Source organism: Aethalodelphis obliquidens, unplaced genomic scaffold (assembly GCF_003676395.1).
Source record: "Aethalodelphis obliquidens isolate GAN/ISIS:26980383/991018 unplaced genomic scaffold, ASM367639v1 scaffold6, whole genome shotgun sequence".
Classification (NCBI taxonomy): domain Eukaryota; kingdom Metazoa; phylum Chordata; class Mammalia; order Artiodactyla; family Delphinidae; genus Aethalodelphis; species Aethalodelphis obliquidens.
The window spans coordinates 33,004,752-33,022,984 of NW_020837950.1; the positions used below are offsets into that span (position 1 = coordinate 33,004,752).

Sequence of the window (18,233 nt, forward strand, 5' to 3'; positions counted from 1 at the left end):
ATGTTGTACACTAGGTCTCCAGAGCTTATTCATCTTATAACCAAAACTTCACAACACCCTTTTACCAGCATCTCCCAGTTTCCCCCACCTGCCAGGCCCTGGTAACCACCATTCTATTTGCTGTTACTATTGATATAAAGTTGACTTTCTTAGATTCCGCATATAAGTGAGGTCAAACAGTATTTGCAGACACAATTGTTGTTAAAAGAATGATTCCACAAAGTCCTTTATTACTCATTTATTATTTTTACAGTATAACTCATTTATATCTGTTATAAATATATTCCAAACTGGAGATTCACAGATGTTAATGAACTTGCTCACTGGGTCACTTGTCTCTTAATCCCACTACCTTGTGCTGTTTGCGCTTTGACTAAAGGATGAAAAAGGCAATGTGAACCCATGTGAATGAAGTTCAAGGATAAATGCTGTCAGGGACCAATTCCAACCCTTCTGTGCTTTGTGTGTGTGATCCGAGGGCCAGCCAACCACTGCCTCTCAGGGTAGCAACTGACTCCCTGATGGATTGATAAAAAACACATATTAAAATGATGACTCATGTAGTAAAAATAAATTGCTTCATTATTTTTAAAAAACTGTGAGAAAAATGTTAGGTTAACGTTGCATTTATAAAATGCCTCTTAAAGTTATACTCTAGGTTTAACATTTTACTTCATACAATTTTAATTTGCCATACAGAACATTTACCTATATACATAAGTACTTGCCTTTTAAAAACCCACAAAAACAGAGTCATTCTGTGCAGTACAGATTCTACCTGAGATGCTCGAGTCACAGTCTTAGGAGTTATTCTCAGGAGGAATGGGATGCCAGGAAGTAAGTCAACATGGCTCCTGCTGCACCCTTTCCATCGGGGAGTGTGCACTTCTGGGTTGAGCTTGTTTCCAACAAGGGCTAAAATGCACAGACAGCTGTCAAGCCAAAGAAAGAATGTGTTTTGCCAAAATATTTGATATATACTTGGCCTTGTCTGCCAGGTCTATAAGAGACACAGATGTGGCATGAAACAGAACAACATAATCAGTGACATGGGGCTAAAGAAAGACCCACTGAATGTGGCATCACTGTGGATTGAGAGACACTGTTTTTTGTAACACAAAAGTGTGTGTACACATACACACAGTTATACATACATATGTATGTATGTGTATCCTTTCAAGTATCAGAACTGTATTTGAAAGTGTGCCTCAAATATTATGAGGTCATTAACCATTACAGAAGGAAAATAGAGAGCCTTTAGGAGTTGGAAAAGCCTTTGAGTGAGTATGATGGTGGGTACCAGTTGGCATAGTAAGAGGATTTCCTAGAGCAAACAAGAATAAAGTGGGGAGACAGGGCATAGCAGGTTTATGAGTAAGATATGAGGTTCATAAGCAATCAATATTTCAGTAGAGATGTCACTTATAAGAAGAGCGATATGGAGGATCTATTTAGATACGTAGGCCAGAAAGTCCTTAGGGCTACAGGTGCATGGTCAATGGCAAAGGTGCAAAATTGGAACTACAGAGAGAACGGAGGCAGGGATGAAACATCATGGTAATGAAGATACAAAGGTGTTGCAAGAAGAAAATAGCACCTCAGGCCCCAGCCACCTCCAGGGCTCCTCAGGGCTCTCTGCAGCATTGTGTGAAGCCTTGGGACCAGCCTCCTCTTTGGTCTCCACCAGCTTTGACCTTAAACACTTAAATGAGTCTTCTTGGGAGAAGATTCTCACAAATTGATTTTTACTAAATCCATTTCATCTCTGAAAGGGGACATAAAGAACAAAATTTTCCTAACACAGGAGCCACTGCATGGGGTATCCTGGTGAACAGGAAGGTATCTTAAAGGATCCAGAACTCAGCAAGCAACCCCAACAATAAGGCAGAGTCTTGAGAAGAAAACAGCCAGGTTACCCAGTGGATTAGCAGGGAGCTATTTCTGAGGACATTCTGCAGGTAGGCAGGAGGAAAGTCTGAATCTTAATCAGAACTGGTCCCTAGCATCCATTCTCATGTCCAGCCAAGACTACAACCCACAAGGATGTGCCTAAGTGGAGAACAGGCTGTAGATGTAGGGGCTGCTGAAGGAAACAGGATTGTCAACCAGGGGCAGGCAGACAGGGGTGAGTGATTTCTTACATATGAGACACTATGCTAGACTGTCAAGTTTTGTCATCTTTTTTAGTTCTTACCACATTTTGATGAGGGTAAGTTTATAATCCTTATTTAAGTGACAAAGAAGCTGAATTTCAGAGAGGTTAGGTACTTCATTCTAGATCACAGAATGACGCCAAAATATGAACCCAGAAATGTCTGACTCCAAAATTTATGCTGTTTTCAACAAACCTAGTGGGTTCCCTGAAGGATTCTCAAATTAGCTTATTAATTCTTCACTCAATGCATCTATGTTTTAACCAAAAAACTAGAAAATCTCCAGATGTTTAAAAATTAAGCAACACGTTTTGAAATAACAATTAAATCAGAAAATATTTTTAACTAAATGATAATGAAAAGAGACATATCCAAACATTTTAAGAGCTGCAGCTGAAGTAGCACTCAGAGAAAAATTTATAGTGTTAAAATGTACATATAAGAAAAGAAAATGTACTGAAAAATCAATGATCTAAACCTCCATCTTAAGAAGCTGAATAAAGAAACCCAAAGAGATTAGAATATCTATATCTCTAATAATAAAGAGAAAAGCAAAACCCAAATAAGTAGAAAGAGAAAATCAACAAAGTTAAAGGTTGGTTCTTTGAAAAAGTAGTAAAAGTGATAATCCCCAAGCAAGACTAATCAAGTAAAATTCAAGTGAGAAATAAATTGTCACATCAAGAACAAATATATATATTTTAACTGCCTCCTACATAAATAAGACACTGAGAATGAGGAGGAGAAGGAAGAGGAAGAGGACAAAAAAAGTATCTGTTTTGAAGCCATCTAGAAAATCACGTTTCAGATTCTATTGTATTTAATTTAATCCAACATGCATTTATTGGAAGAGAACATAAGGGCTGTCCATCTGGTTTTATCAGTCTAGAAAGATAGAGCACATGAATTTTGGAGTTCAATAAAGCTGAGTTCAAATTCATTCTCTACCTTGAACTAAATGTATGATTTTGGGAAAAGTATATAAACTCTGAACTTCCTTTTTCTCATTTGACAAATGGGGGATAATAATATCAACCTCATAGGGCTATCGGAAGGATTAGAGGTAAAGCACCAAGCGTGTGGGTAGCTTATATCTTACAGAATATTTTTCCCAACATGACCCATAACCATGGCATTTATAGTTTATCTGTAGGAAGGATACAAAAATATATCCTGAAACAAGGTCATTCATTTGGAAATGTAACCTTTTCTGAAAAGTCTGGGCATTTACTTTTCTTGACCTGCCAATAAGAGAGGCTTGGAGTGGTCATTCTCCAAGGGAAAGGATGTTACCAACATATTAATAACATAAAGCATCATATGAAAATTAAACTGAAATAATATAAAATTTCCACTCTAATGTTATACAATAATTAATTTTTCTTGACTATTAGGAGATCGAAATAAAAACTATGCCAATAACCTAAGTTATTTTAAGACTCTAGAGGAAAAGGCTCCCATCTGCAGTGCTGATATTATGACAGAGAATTCCCTCGAATCCTCAGCTTTCCACGAGCGTGTCTCCTGAGTCGTGCATTTTGATGTATACTGCAGGGCCTCAACCACGCAGACTGGCTCATCTGCAAGACGAATCCCCAGGCTTTTTCACACACTGAAGGAACTTGCCAGAGCTATGACGAGAAAGGAAAAAAGGCGATCAAGAGGCAGTACAATACACCTATGGTCAACTCACCAATGAAAGAAGTCCCTTTGTTAACGACAAAACTACGCATCGACCACTTAGCATCCACCCAAGTTTCTTTCCTGCAGTGACAACAAGGAGAAAGGTCAAGTCCAAGAGTGAATGACTGAAAGTACAGCCCAACTTAGCTTCATTTCACTTGTAAAGCCATAGAAATAAATAACTGATGTTTGATGATAATATGTGGAGATGAAAATGTCTGGCTCACACAAGTCACAGATATGTGCCATGAATGTCAGCTGAGAGTCAGGAAGCAGCAGAAGCAGCAACCTACGAGGAGGGACCTCCATATTTTCTGTTGAGGATTTGCTTTCTCTTCAAAAACTTCCTGAGGAAGTGTTGGGTCTAAGCATCAGGCAGCAAGAGGTCATAGACTCTCTGGGAGATGGCTGGCAGCCATCAGCAAAAGGACCACAATCCTTGGCACAGAAAGAATCCTAGATAAGTATTAGCAGGTGAATGACTCTCGCTTTCATAAAAATCAAATAACAAAGCCACAGGGTCCAATGGGAGTGGTTAGCACATGGAGGAGAGGGGTAGAGAGCAGGGTAAGTGGTTCCTTAAGTTGCAGCTGAATCTGATTTTGCTAAATGTGAGTGAAGAGAGAGAGCGAGAGGCTTAGAAGCAGCTACCAGTACCTCTGTTTCTAGGATAGGCCATCTCAGGTTCATCTCTAGCCAACTGTCATGACCAATTGGGTATAGTGGCTCTAAGTAGAGAGTCAAGCCATCCTCACCAATACAGTGATCTGAGATTCCCCACATGAATACATTCTAGGAGGGAAAAGTATCTTCTTCCTTAAGGAAATAATGCTTCAGAAAAGGAATCTTTAGAGGACTATTTAGGATTTTTGAAGCCACCTTTGCTTTACAGTAAATGAAGAGAATAGGAAGACATTGCTTAATTAGTTTCTCGTTTATTGGGAAGTCAATTTTGGTAAAGGAGCAGCAATGGTGCTGTTAAGATAATCTCTCTCCAATAATATATAAATATCCACATCCAATGTTCCAGTAAAATGGACACACTTGTGATATGTTGGATAACACATTGAGGATAGAGACAGAGTATCTTGAAATAACATAAAAGGAGAAATGCACCTTTAGGGTTTTTTAATATGCCACTAGGGCACACTAGCCAGAAAAAGCAATCTGACTATTTGCTTTTTTTTGGGGGGGGGGCTGGGGTGTACGCGGGCCTCTCACTGTTGTGGCCTCTCCCGTTGCGGAGCACAGGCTCCGGACGCGCAGGCTCAGCGGCCATGGCTCATGGGCCCAGACGCTCCGCGGCACGTGGGATCTTCCTGGACCGGGGCACGAACCTGCGTCCCCTGCATCGGCAGGCGGACTCTCAACCACTATGCCACCAGGGAAGCCCTATTTGCTATTTTTAAAGTAATCCAAAAAGTAGTATTTTAAAACATATCTTAAGAAAAACATATCTTAAGAAATTCTGGGGACATCCCTGGTGGCGCAATGGTTGGGAATCCGCCCGCCAATGCAGGGGACACGGGTTCGATCCCTGGTCCGGGAACATCCTACATGCCACAGAGCAACTAAGCCCGTGCACCACAACTACTGAGCCTGCTCTCTACAGCCCATGAACCACAAATACTGAAGCTCGCACGCCTAGAGCCCATGCTTTGCAACAAGAGAAGCCATCATAGTGAGAAGCCCACGCAAGGAGGGAGCCTGCACACAGCAACGAAGACCCAATGCAGACAAAAATTTAAAAAATAAAAAATAGGGCTTCCCTTATGGCGCAGTGGTTGAGAGTCCGCCTGCCGATGCAGAGGACGCGGGTTCGTGCCCCAGTCCAGGAAGATCCCACATGCCGCGGGGCAGCTGGGCCCGTGAGCCATGGCCACTGAGCCTGCGCGTCCGAAGCCTGTGCTCCGCAACGGGAGAGGCCACAACAGTGAGAGGCCGGCGTACCGCAAAAAAGAGTTGCCATTTAAAAAAGTAAATAAATAAATAAATAAAAACTTTAAAAAAGAAAAAAAAGAAAATCTGTGTATATTTTATAAAACTGAGTGTGTGTATGGAAAAAATGACTTTAAGGATATACAGCCGTATGTCAGTCGTGTTTGTCTCTGAGTAATGGGATTTATTAAAAGGTAATAGAATCAGTAGAAGGTCTAATCCATGTAAATGTAATTACAATTCTGTTTGCTTATTAAAAAAATCACACTGAAACAGCGGGACAAATTTGGCTAAATTGGAAAGTATGTTTGGGATGGAGTGATTTAAACTACAGTCTACATCTATATCCAGGACATTCACTTTGGGCTCCCCTAGAGACAAGCAGCTTGCAAAGCCACAGAACTCTTAGACACAACAAGGGCTCCTGGTAATTCAAGGAGGCATGCCGAGTATATCATGACCTCATGGTTGGAGAAAAACAACAGGGATTTCAAATATGATCCCCAAGTTTAAGGTCACATGAGCTGGTGCTCTGAGTGACAGGTGCTGGCTTACGAATCACGTCTTCCTAGGTGGGCCACTATACAAGTCCAGGTGGGAAGGTATGCTTAATTATTCTTCCCAGGTGGAGGATGAATGAGCTTACCCAGAGCCTGTAGTTTGGGCCATTCATAAAAAAATGGGGAATGCTAAATGTAAGAAAAGAGATAAAAGAGTGTTGGGGACGACTCATCTACATTCCCCCATCTTGTCCTAGGTTTTAGCATTCCATTTTCTCAATGCAAAGTATCTTTGAGTAACTTAACCCGGTCAGATGTTTGCCATGTTTCTTTTATAGTTGTTCCTTTGTTCTGTTTGTTTTCCCATCTAACTGCTGTAGAAGGCTTCTGCTATTTTCTGGCAGTTTCCAGAGAGAAGCCAGCTGACTGATGGGGAATTCAGGTCATTTGAGAGACAAAGGCCTCACTGAATGTTCTTTGAATCTGTCTTTCTGTTCTTCTGACATGGTTGGTGGGAAAGGAGGTGATAGGGAAGTGATGGGAAAAGTATCCTAACGTTTCAGCTTCTACATTCCTTAAGAAAAGTTTTCTCTCTGCATCTGTCTTGTTCCAAGCTATCACATATGGGAAAATTTCCAAAGATGCTTTTAGCAAAGATCCCTGTCTATATGAAGTATTGGCCACAACTTCTTAAAAATAGTGAGGGGAGAGGGGTCCCAGTTTTGATAACAGGGTTGCAGGTGACTTTAAAAATATATACCTATCTGTAATTTAAACTTTTCTCCAATAAACATGTATTACTGGTAAGTATTTTTTTTAAGATTTTACATTTTTTCATTAGAAAATGATAAAGCTTGGTAAACTGCCATTTGGCAACTTACCAAGTGTTAGGCATCTACACTGAGACCCAACTAAAGAAACCTCACCTGCAAAATTATGCCAAGTCACAAGGATTTTATAAATCCTTTGTATATGGCAAAACGTGCTTCTCCTCCTCTGAAAGCTAGGAGTTGTGGGTCAGGCCTCTCATGTGGGAAACCAGGAAAGATACCCTCAAAGTCTGGGTCAGCTTTACAGGAAAATAACTGCTTGAGTCAGGTGTGGAAGGAAGAGAAAGAGGAGGGAAGGTGGACAGCAGGAGGCCACTGGCTGGAAACACCTTCTGGGCTGAGCTGGGGGAAGAGCAGAGTTCACCACAGGTCACCACCCAGATCACCATCAAGGCCCAAGGGAAGATGCCTGTGGATGGCAAGACAGCCATTTTTTCTTCAAGAAGACATCAATTACCTGTAGTTATCCTGGCAAGTAAATTTGATATTCCTTTGCCTTATAATCTGTCTCAGATCATTTATGGAGGAACCCGAGCAGGAGTCACTGGGGAAAAAAAAGAAGAAAGTGTTAAAATAGCAAGAGCTCACAAACATTTCCTGAGTCTCTTGGTTTCTTCCAGGTAGCAGGCCCTGGTCAAGGCCCTGGGGTAAAGAGGTGAAGCAGAGGTAGCTTCTAAGAGCTCACAGGTCAGCAGTAGAGCCAAAGGTATGAACTACGTAGATACCTACCATGGAAATAAAATTAAGAGACTGTTGGAATGGGGTAAATGTAGAGTAAGGCCCCATTCATTTCCTGAGCCAGTCCTTTCTCAATGCATTTCTGTGACTGTGGACTCTTTCATGGACTGATTCCTGAAATAACCCTGAGAATATATGGGTACAAGGTAGTAACATATACCTGGGAGATTTTCCAAGGTCATGGATCACCCAAGCCTGTAGCGTATGAACCTTCATTGGATTCAAGTTATGGACTTCCACACGTCCAAAAGTGCTAAGATGGGAGAGACAAAGAACATTGTTAACCCCAGACTAAATTTTTCAGGCATCCACAGCCCCTGTGAAAAGCCAACAGGCGGCGTGCCATTGGTTAGAACTTACCCTTTGGATGTGATCCATGATTTGCATTAAAATCAGGCATCTTTACTCATTCAGTGTGACCCTAAATGAGTAAGATTCTCAAAAGAAGATTCTTAATCTGTACCTTGATGTTGACTCTTTAAGTACTTGCTATTCCAAGAGTGGGCCTTAGACCAACGTAATGAGCTCGTTAGACCTGCAGAATCTCTGCCCACCACCACCTGCTGAATCAGAACCTGTAGCCAAACAATCGCCAGGTGATCTACTCACTCTCTGAGTTTGAGAAGCACATTGTTGAAAGACCCCGATGTCCTGCTCTAACCCCAGCCTTAAACTCTCCCCATTAGTCTCTACCACTCCTGTTACAAGTACTTGGATCCCTAATATCAGATTACAAAATTCTGGAATGTTAACACTTGTACTCAAAAACCTACAAGTTTGGGGTCAGAAGAAGATAGAAGGACGAATGTTTCTTGGTGGAATTAAACATTGAAAGAGGAGAGAAGGAAAATTAATTTGGGGCACGTGGAGTGCCTGGGGCACATTAATACATGCTCCCTCCTCTCAGTCAGACTTATCCGGGGAAAGACTGAAGAAGAGAGACTGGAAAGGTAATCAACGTGGTAAAAACTGTAAGTACGGAAAGGGGTTAGAGAAGGAAGGCATGAGTGTGACCAGAGTCAGTGGTTAAAGGAGTGGATGTGGAATCTAGAAAAATGGTACAGATAAACTTATTTGCAAAGCAGAAATAGAGTCACAGAAGTATGACTTATGGTTACCAAGCGGGGGAAGGTGGGGTGGGACGAACTGGGAGATTGGGACTGACATATATACACTACTATGTATAAAATAGATAACTAATGAGAACCTACTGTATAGCACAGGGAACTCTACTCAGTGCTCTGTGGTGACCTAAATGGGAAGGAAATCTAAAAAAGAGTGGGTATATTTATATGTATAACTGATTCACTTTGCTGTACAGCAGAAACTAACACAACATTGTAAAGCAACTATACTCTAAGAAAAATTAATTAAAAATATGGAATTTCCTTAGTGGCACAGTGGTTAAGAATCTGACTGCCAATGCAGGGGACATGGGTTCGAGCCCTGGTCCCGGAAGATCCTACATGCCGTGGAGCAACTAAGCCCGTGTGCCACAACTACTGAGCCTGCACTCTAGAGCCCGCGAGCCACAGCTACTGAGCCCACATGCCACAACTACTGAAGCCTGCGTGCCTACAGCCCGTGCTCCACAACAAGAGAAGCCACCGCAATGAGAAGCACATGCAACACAACAAAGAGTAGCCCCCGCTCGCCGCAACTAGGGAAAGCCCGCGCAGCAACGAAGACCCAACACAGCCAAAAATAAATTAAATAATTTTTAAAAATTAATAAAAAAGTAAAAAACAAAGGAGAGGACAATAACTGATACTCATCCAGCACTTTCTCTGTCAGGCACAGGGCTCAGCATTTTTCATATATTATCCCAGTTAATCTTCATATCACCAGCACCTCCTCAGGTACATACATACTACAGGGGCCCTGCTAAGGTCACATAGGTGAGATGTCATGACCTCTGGAGTCCCCACTTTTAACCACTATAATAAACCACTGACACTGTCTGCAAAGAGGTAATGAAGGTCAAACGCCCAGCAGAGCTCCTGCTGTTCCCAATAGTAGACTTACTGCTGACTTGGGATTCATACCGTCCAGGGAGGAGAGAGGAGTCGGGCAGATCTTCGTGGATGGTGAGACTTTAGACAGTCAGAAGGAAGGAGGGGCCAGGTCATATGGGGGAGCAGCGTGAACAAAGGTAGAAAATGGACAGGATGGAGTGTCATGGGAGAGAGAGCTGAGAAGATTATAGCAGGCATCGTAAAGCCAAGAGGAGGAGCTGGACACGTGCAAGGACCATTAGGACTTTTGGAGGATTTTAAACAATGGAGAAACCAGACAAAAGTGTTGACTTCGAAAGACAAAGCTCACCATAGAATACAAACATTTTACCTTTTTTAGCCCGGATTCAGTACTGGCCTTCAACATGAAAAGCATATTCTTCTAAAGATGAAGTGGCCAATAGGAGACTGTGCTAACCCTTACAAATAGGATGCAAAGAAATAAGTACCTCTTTCTATCAAAGGCGTTACTGATGGATCCATTGAGCAGCACCTGGACCACACCACAGGCATTTTCTGCAAACTTAAGAACAGAAACACCATTCCTCAGCATGCAAACTTAAGTGCCACGCCCCAGCACTTCCATCCCAAACAGCTCTTAGCATCATCTGGTGAAGGAGGAACGGCCTGTATGGCTCTAGCTTGGTCAGGCCAGATCTGTGTAATTTTCATCCCAAGCCATTGGAGGGATTATGCTTCCCATGAGAGTTTTCTGGAAGCAGTTGCTCCAATCTGTGTCTGAACAATGAAATTCAGCATCATCACTGCTAAATTGGTGGTTCAGAAGGTGGAAGTCCAAGGACCCCCCTGGCAGTCCAGGGGTTAAGGCTCAGTGCTTCCAATGCAGCGGGTGTGGGTTCGATCCTTGGTCAGGGAATTAAGATCCTACATGCCATGTAGTGTGGCCAAAAAAAAAAGAAATAAAAGGTGGAAGTCCAGATGAGTAACAGCAACATAATCACTGAAGGAGGAAGGTAAAAGCACTTTCTTGGGGCCATGCACTGTAGACACTGCACATTTCATTTAGTGGGAGCAGAGTAGACACGTAAGGAGTAAAAGAAATGAAGAAAGAAAACAGAAAACGCCAAGAAAAAAGAAACTGTGGAGAGATGGTGACACTGAAGCCTGCAATGGCATAAAGAGAAACGAGGAATGGATGAGTGTATATTTTTGAGCAAGGGGTTTTATTCCGCTGGAATCTTCCCTAGGCACTGGGGGAAAACAGGATGAACCAAACTAAGCAATATACTTGTTTCCTCCAGGAGGCCCATCCAGGTCCCTGGGCCTAGCTCAGGTCTCCTTCACACATGATACAACTATACCGCATTGTGAGGTTGAGCTTAACACGGGGTTAGCCACCAGTACTGAGCGTTCTGTGAGAGCTGTGAGCCTGGCTGTCCCGCTCGCCACTGCAGCGCTGGAGCCTCGCAGCTAGGGCACGGCACAGAGTGGGCGCCCAGGGAGAATCCACGCATGGAGAAGAGGCAAGGGAAAGGGGAGGCAGGAAGTCCAAATACTCTGCGATGGAGAGTATGGAAGAACCCAGGACAGCAGAAGCCAAGTCCTGAAGGATGAATCGGATTCTGCCTGGTAGAGGTCGAGGCAGACGCAAACCAAAAGGCCCAGGAGCTTGCGAGAGGAGTGATGTTTGGGGGAAAACTTCGGTGGATGCTGAAGCTAGGTAGATGAGTTAGTTCGCAGAGGGCCATGAACACTTTGCCAAGGAATCCAGCCTTTACTCCGCAGGAGATAAAACACTACTGAACAATTTGAAAGGGAATTGTGAAAATCCTGTGCAGTGTCGGTCTTTCTCCTGGGGGTGATGAGCAGAGAACAGAGGCCCGATTACTATCAGTCACAAACGCTAACCCAACAGATGGGTGCCAAACACTAACCCTGTCCTATGTAAGTCTCAACAGCCCCCGCAGAGTAAATTTTGGGTGAGTTTGCCCCAAGGTCACGTCACTTGGAAGCAAGGAAATGAGCTGGTGGGGGGGTTGGGGGGGGACGGAGGGGGCGGGGGGATCCAAACCACCAAGCAGCACTGCCTCTGGTGTCAGAAAAAGAAAAGATCAAGTCGGATGAAAGAAGCCCATTTACATCCATCTATCTATGAGAACTTGGCCAATATAAAGGTGCAGTCCCAGGGGAGCTCACAATGGTAGAGCACCTTCCTTCATTTTCCTGTGCTCCTGGCCCCAAGGACAGTGTGAGGAACACAAGTAGGTGCTTGTCACATACAAAATGTGACTTGGCTTTCAACGTTTTCAGCAACGGCACTGCCACCAAACAGATCACAGACTGATAACATAAATAGAAACTATTCTCAGAAAAAGCAAACAAACAACGACTTACCCTTTTGGACACCAAGTCCCAGAATACAGAAACAAAGTTGTTGCTGCAGTCTTTCTTCCAGTGTGGACAAGATTGATAGTTCATTTCTAAAAGACATAGTTTACAGAAAATAATTAAAGTGGAAAAGAAAAGGTATAATTGATCTCTGTTCTTCGCGGGCTATTGGATCCCAGTGGAGCTACTTTCCAGTGGCATCCCCGCCAAGATGGAGGATGGAAAATGGACACATCTCAACCCAATTTAACTAAGTGCCCCCTGAATCCCTTCCAAGTCCTTACCTTACCCTCCAAATCCCAGACAGGAACACAGTGACCAGCTTTGAGTCATCATTCTGGGAAATTACAGCAAAGGTTCATCTGACAGAGACAAGCCCCTCTGTATTATTTCCGCTTCCAGGAAGAATTAGAGATAATTTCCTCCCCCACCACCTTCTGTCTCCACACCCTTAGGCTCAGATGCCCTCAGAGTCTTTCTACACTCGCCCCATCCAGACAGGCTTAGCTGTCAGTGAGGAACCACAGACATAAGGCATGAACACATAGTTTCTGTGATACTTCTTCCAAGGATATCTGCTTTAACGCACCAGCATTTATTTTTTTAAATTTTTTTATCGAGGTATAATTGACAAATCGAATTGTAAGATAATTAAATGGTACAGTGTGATGATTTGATATGCATACACATTGTGAAAAGATTCTCCATCAAGTTAATTAATATGTCTATCACCTCATATTCTTTTTTTTTTTTTGATGAGAACTTTGAAGTTCTACTCTCTTAGCAAATTTCAATTACACAATACAGAGTTAACAGTTATAGTCACCATGTTACACCTTAGATCCTCAGATCTTATCTGTCTTATAAATGAAAATTTGTACCTTTTACCAACTTCTCCCTATTTCCTCCACTTTCCAGCCTCTGGAAACCACTTATCTACTCTGTCTTTATGAGTTCCACCTTTTTTTTTTTGGATTCCACATATAAGTGATACCATGCAGTATCTGTCTTTTTCTGTCTGATTTATTTCACTTAGCATAAAGTTCTCCAGTTTCACAGTGTTGTCACAAATTATGGGATTTCCTTCTTTTTAAAGGTTGAATAATATTCCATTGTGTGTGTGTATTTACATATATATACATACATATATACACATATATATACATATACACATATATGTACATACATATATATATACATTTATTTTATTTTATCCATTTATCCATTGCATTTGACTACACAAACATTTATTGAGTGTTAGGCCCTGGAGATAGAGAGATGAATTAGATAAAGTCCCTGCCTTCAGAGGCCACATAATCTACTATAATCAAATAATTCAGAGAAAGAGCAACTTGGGTTGGGGGTGGTGTGCAGCACCATGTGGGAGGGTTGACGTTGAACTTGGTTTTGAAGGATGAATAGAAGTCTTCAGACAGACGCGCTAGAGAAAGGGGCTCCATGCCGAGAGAGCATGTGCAAAGGCACAGGGTTTAGATTTGTACCGCCAGAGTAGAAGGGATAAGGAGGGGATAGATGGAAGATGAGGTATATGAAAGACAAAGGCCAGGCCAGGCCAAGGAATTCCGACTGTATCTTAGAGGCAAACAGAGCTATTTGGGTTTTAAGTAAGAGACAGAAACAATTCCATTGTGGTGTCCAGACGGAGGCTGACATAAAGGGGTCAGGGGTGAGCAGTTAGGATCCGACAACAGTCCAGCAAGAAAGGAGGGGGCATTAGTGATCTGGATTCAGGCAATTGTAACAGCACAAGAAAGAAAGGATGAACTGCTAGGTAAATGACTAGGTTGGTGACAGATTGGGTATGGCAGAGGAGGATGGAGTGAGAATGAAGGCAGAGTCTGGGATTGTCTCACCTCAACTTTGCATCATCCAGCAGGTAGGGGAAGTGTGGGGTGAGAAGCCCTGGAACCCTCTCTTGGTGTCCCAGAGGTCAGGCATGCGGCAGCCACCTATTTCCGCTGTGGGTACGCGTACAGCTGACCCTGCACAAATACCCATCTTTCTACTTCCACTTTGTTATAGGTTGAATCGTGTACCCCCAAAAGATATGTTGAAGTCCTAACCTCCAGTACCTGGGAATGTGATCTTTTTTTTGGAAAAGGGTGTTTGCAGATGTAATCAGGTCAAAATGAGATCATTAGGGTGGGTGGGTCCTAATCCAGTAAGACTGCTCTACTTATAAGAAAGGGAAGTTTGGTCACAGAGACAGACAAGCACAAGATGCACAGGGAGAAGACAGCCATGTGAAGATGGAGGCAGGGACTGGCATGAACCAAGGAACACCAAGGGTTGTCAGCAAACACCAGAAGCTAGAAGAGGCCAAGGACTCTCCCCTGGAGCCTTCAGAGAGAGCACAGCCCAGCCAACACCTGATCTAGGACTTCTAGCCTCCAGAACCGTGAGAAAATAAGTTTCTATTGTTTTAATGCCGCCCAATATGTGGTACCTCATTACGGCAGCCACAGGAAACTAATATAACCACAGACGTGGGCTTGACTGCCAGTGACCTGAAAGAAAGTTCTAGATCAGAAACACTTCCGGGGATGAGGAAGTAATCCTGGGAGTTTTTATAATAATTAAATGCATTAAAAACAAAACAGCACAAATTAGAAAAAAAAATCCATGTACAGATGTAAGTAATTACTGCAGAGTCAAAAGATAAATTTGAATCATCTCCAATAGATGCAAAACTGTTGACGATGATGAAATGAACATAATTTTGTAAGGTGCTACAAGGGTGCCCCTGTTCATAGGTTTTCATGAACATAAAGCTCTTTTATCTTCACAACTATATCTGGAGAGAAGTCTCTGAGTTTCACCTACCCTCTCCCCACAAGGATGCTCCCCCTTGCCACCTGCCCATTAAATAAAATTTGAACATCACAGAGAAAAAGAAAAGGAGAGAAATTTTACAATAAAGTAAGATAAATTAAGTATATAAAAAAAGCAGAATAAGGAGTTAAAAAAAGGGAGAGATTAGAAGCTTATAACAGAAACTATGACTTTCATAATAAAACAAGTAAACAAGGCAAAACCAAGGTAGAAAAAAATTAAGGAAAAATTGTTTAAGCCAGACAATAGAACAATTAAAATATAAAAATTAGGAACCAGAAAAACAGCAAATAAAATAAGGAAAAGAGGTTAAAATCAATAAAAATTGAGGCCAAAGGAGAAGGAAGTAGACAGAATAAAACAACCTATACAGGATTCAGTTGAATAGAAAGCAAAAATAAAGAACTCTGAAAGGTAATCTGATGAGAAATAGATTTCTTTATTTCTCCAGTCTTTTCTAAGAAAGAACTGACGTGGTATATTGAAAAATAAAACTAAAAGCAAAGTTTACAGGAAATACATTTAAGCTAAAAGGGTTAAATGAATGACCTTGATAAGCTAACTTGCAATAAGGGAAATTTAAAAAGGAAAGCAAGAAATATGGCAAAAACTATAAAAGTTAACCAAAAAGAAAAAGAGTAAATGGAGAGATATATTTATATGCCATATTTCTAGGTGCAAAGAGTCTGGATTAAAGATTAATTGAAAAGTTACAAAATAAAAACACTAGATGAAAATATAGAAAACTCTCCAATCTTGAGTAAGAAAAATTTAAGCAAAATATGGAACCCAACAGCCAAATAGGAAAGGATAGACAGATTTGTTGCATTTCTGTGCGGCAAAAGACAATATAAACAGTATTAGAAAAAAAACAGAAACTGAGAAAAATAGATTTGCCACCTTTGTGCCAGAAAACAGGCAGGATGACACGTGGTTAAGAACACAAGTTCTATAGCCAGTAATCGTGGGTCTCTCCCAGCTCTGCCACTCACTAGCCGGCAACTTACTTAACAGCCCTGTGCCTCAGACTCCTCCTTTGTATAATGAGATCATCACAGGGGCTGTGAAGTATTAAATGGGTGAATATTCATACAGCACATAGAACAACAGCCCATAAGTAGTAGCTACTATTGTTAATTTATATTGAACTTCTATAAATAAGAAAATAATAGACATCCCAATAAAAAGGATTAATATATATGAACTGCCAGTTTACAATAGAAATAAATATCCACCATTAAATATACAAATATACTCAGCTTCACAGCAAAAGAAATGCAAAAATGAGCCGAGGTATTATTTCTTTATCAAAATGGCAAGACATTTTGAAGTATTATTGTCCAGTGTTGGTGAGGGTCTGGGTAAACAGATTATCTCATATATTTTGAGAGTATAAATTGTTACCACCTTTCAAATAACAATTTGTCACTTTCCACCACAATTTATTCCACACTGAAATTCCAGCCGTAGACATTTATCTTTCAGAAATACTTCCACAAGCATGCCTGTGTGTGTGTGCACTCATGTGCGTGTACAAAAGCGCTCCTTGCGATGGTGGTTGTAACAGCAAAAACATCTGAAAAACCTAAGTGTGCAGCAATCGGAGGTTGTTCAGATAAATTATGATGTGTCCGTAGAGCACATAAGATGAGGCCTTTTCAAAAGATATGGCTGTATTTATACCTACTAATTTTAAATGAATAAAGCAAGTTGCAAAACAGTGTGTGTACATTTCAAGGACACAGACTGTCCCCGACTTGCGATGCTTGGGTTTAGGATTTTTCAACTTTTTGACAGCGTGAAAGCGATATGCATTCAGTAGAAACCATAATTTGACTTTTGAATTTTGATCTTTTCTCAGAGTGGTGATATGGGGTCTGATCCTCTCTCGTGATGCTGGGCAGCGGCAGTGAGCCACAGCTCCCAGGCAGCCACGCCAGCCAGCGGGTAAATAACCAAGACACATACGACCACTCTACACCCAGACAACCATTCTGCTTTTCACTTTCAGTACAGTATTCAACCAATAACATAAGCTATTCCACACCTTATAAAATAGGCTTTGCGTTAGGTGACTTTGCCCAGCTATAGGCTAATGGAAGTGTTCTGAGCACATTTATGGTAGGCTAGGCTAAGCTACGATGTTCAGTAGGCTAGGTGGATTAAACGCATTCCTGACTTATGATATTTTCAATTTATGATGGGTTTATGGGGACATAAGGAAGATCTGTATGTATTTATGTGAGCGCAGGGAAATGCAGGGTATGTACCAAATTGTTGACAACAGTCCCCCTTTGGGAAGGAGCATGAAAATTGAGGAGTGGGGGAACTGGAATTTTTGCTTTTTACTTTGAGGCATTTCTGTATATGCAAGTATTTTTCGATTAAGAGTACATCTTGGGCTTCCCTGGTGGCGCAGTGGTTGAGAATCCGCCTGCCGATGCAGGGGACGTGGGTTCGTGCCCCGGTCCGGGAAGATCCCACATGCCGTGGAGCGGCGGGGCCTGTGAGCCATGGCCGCTGAGCCTGCGCGTCCAGAGCCTGTGCTCCGCAACGGGAGAGGCCACAACAGTGAGAGGCCTGCGTACCGCAAAAAAAAAAAAAAAAAAGAGTACATCTTTTTTGTAATTGGAAATAATGCAAATCTGGGTTGAAGAAGCTACTACAATAAGTTTTTTTAAATAGTCAAAAGCAATAAAAATAAGAATAAAACTATATAAAGTAAAAATATCCACATTATAAATAAAAAGAGAAAAAAAGAAGTGAAATGAGTCAATCAGGCTTTCTCAGTAGAAAACATCTCCCCACAGTGAGGTGTTCTGGGTCTTTCTGGGCAAGGAAGGTGACTTCTGATCAATGGCAAAGCCACACACTGGCCCTAGACCCAGAGAAGCCCAGCATGTGGTCCCTATGGCTGTTCTGTGGAACAAGGACTTTGGCCTGGTTCCCTCGGAGTCCTCATTCTGTTCTAGAATTCTTTGGTCCTGAATGATGCCCTTATAGAAAGTAAAACACCAACAATTCAGAAGCAGGCTACTCTTGCACTCAGAAAGGAGGGCATCAGGAAGCATGAACAGCCCTAAACTCTAAAGTCAATTTTTCTAGAAAACATGAGTTGGTCTACAGAATTCTGTTTTACATGAGCCTGAGTTGTCATTAAGGGTATAGATGCCA

The 18,233-nt window shown here is 41.8% G+C and overlaps 1 protein-coding gene across 1 annotated transcript in view; it reads right to left on the reverse strand.

The window, feature by feature from the left end:
- Positions 1–201: 201 nt before the first annotated feature.
- The window catches only part of CD38 (CD38 molecule), a 40,378-nt gene continuing 22,346 nt past the window's right edge, over positions 202–18,233 (reverse strand). The window contains exons 4-8 of the mRNA XM_027103300.1: positions 12,213–12,298; positions 10,307–10,380; positions 8,003–8,095; positions 7,562–7,648; positions 202–3,784 (exon numbers count right to left, since the gene is read on the reverse strand). Of these exons, the coding sequence (XP_026959101.1) occupies positions 3,730–3,784; positions 7,562–7,648; positions 8,003–8,095; positions 10,307–10,380; positions 12,213–12,298 (395 nt within the window). The 3' untranslated portion in view covers positions 202–3,729. The remainder of the gene's footprint in view (positions 3,785–7,561; positions 7,649–8,002; positions 8,096–10,306; positions 10,381–12,212; positions 12,299–18,233) is intronic.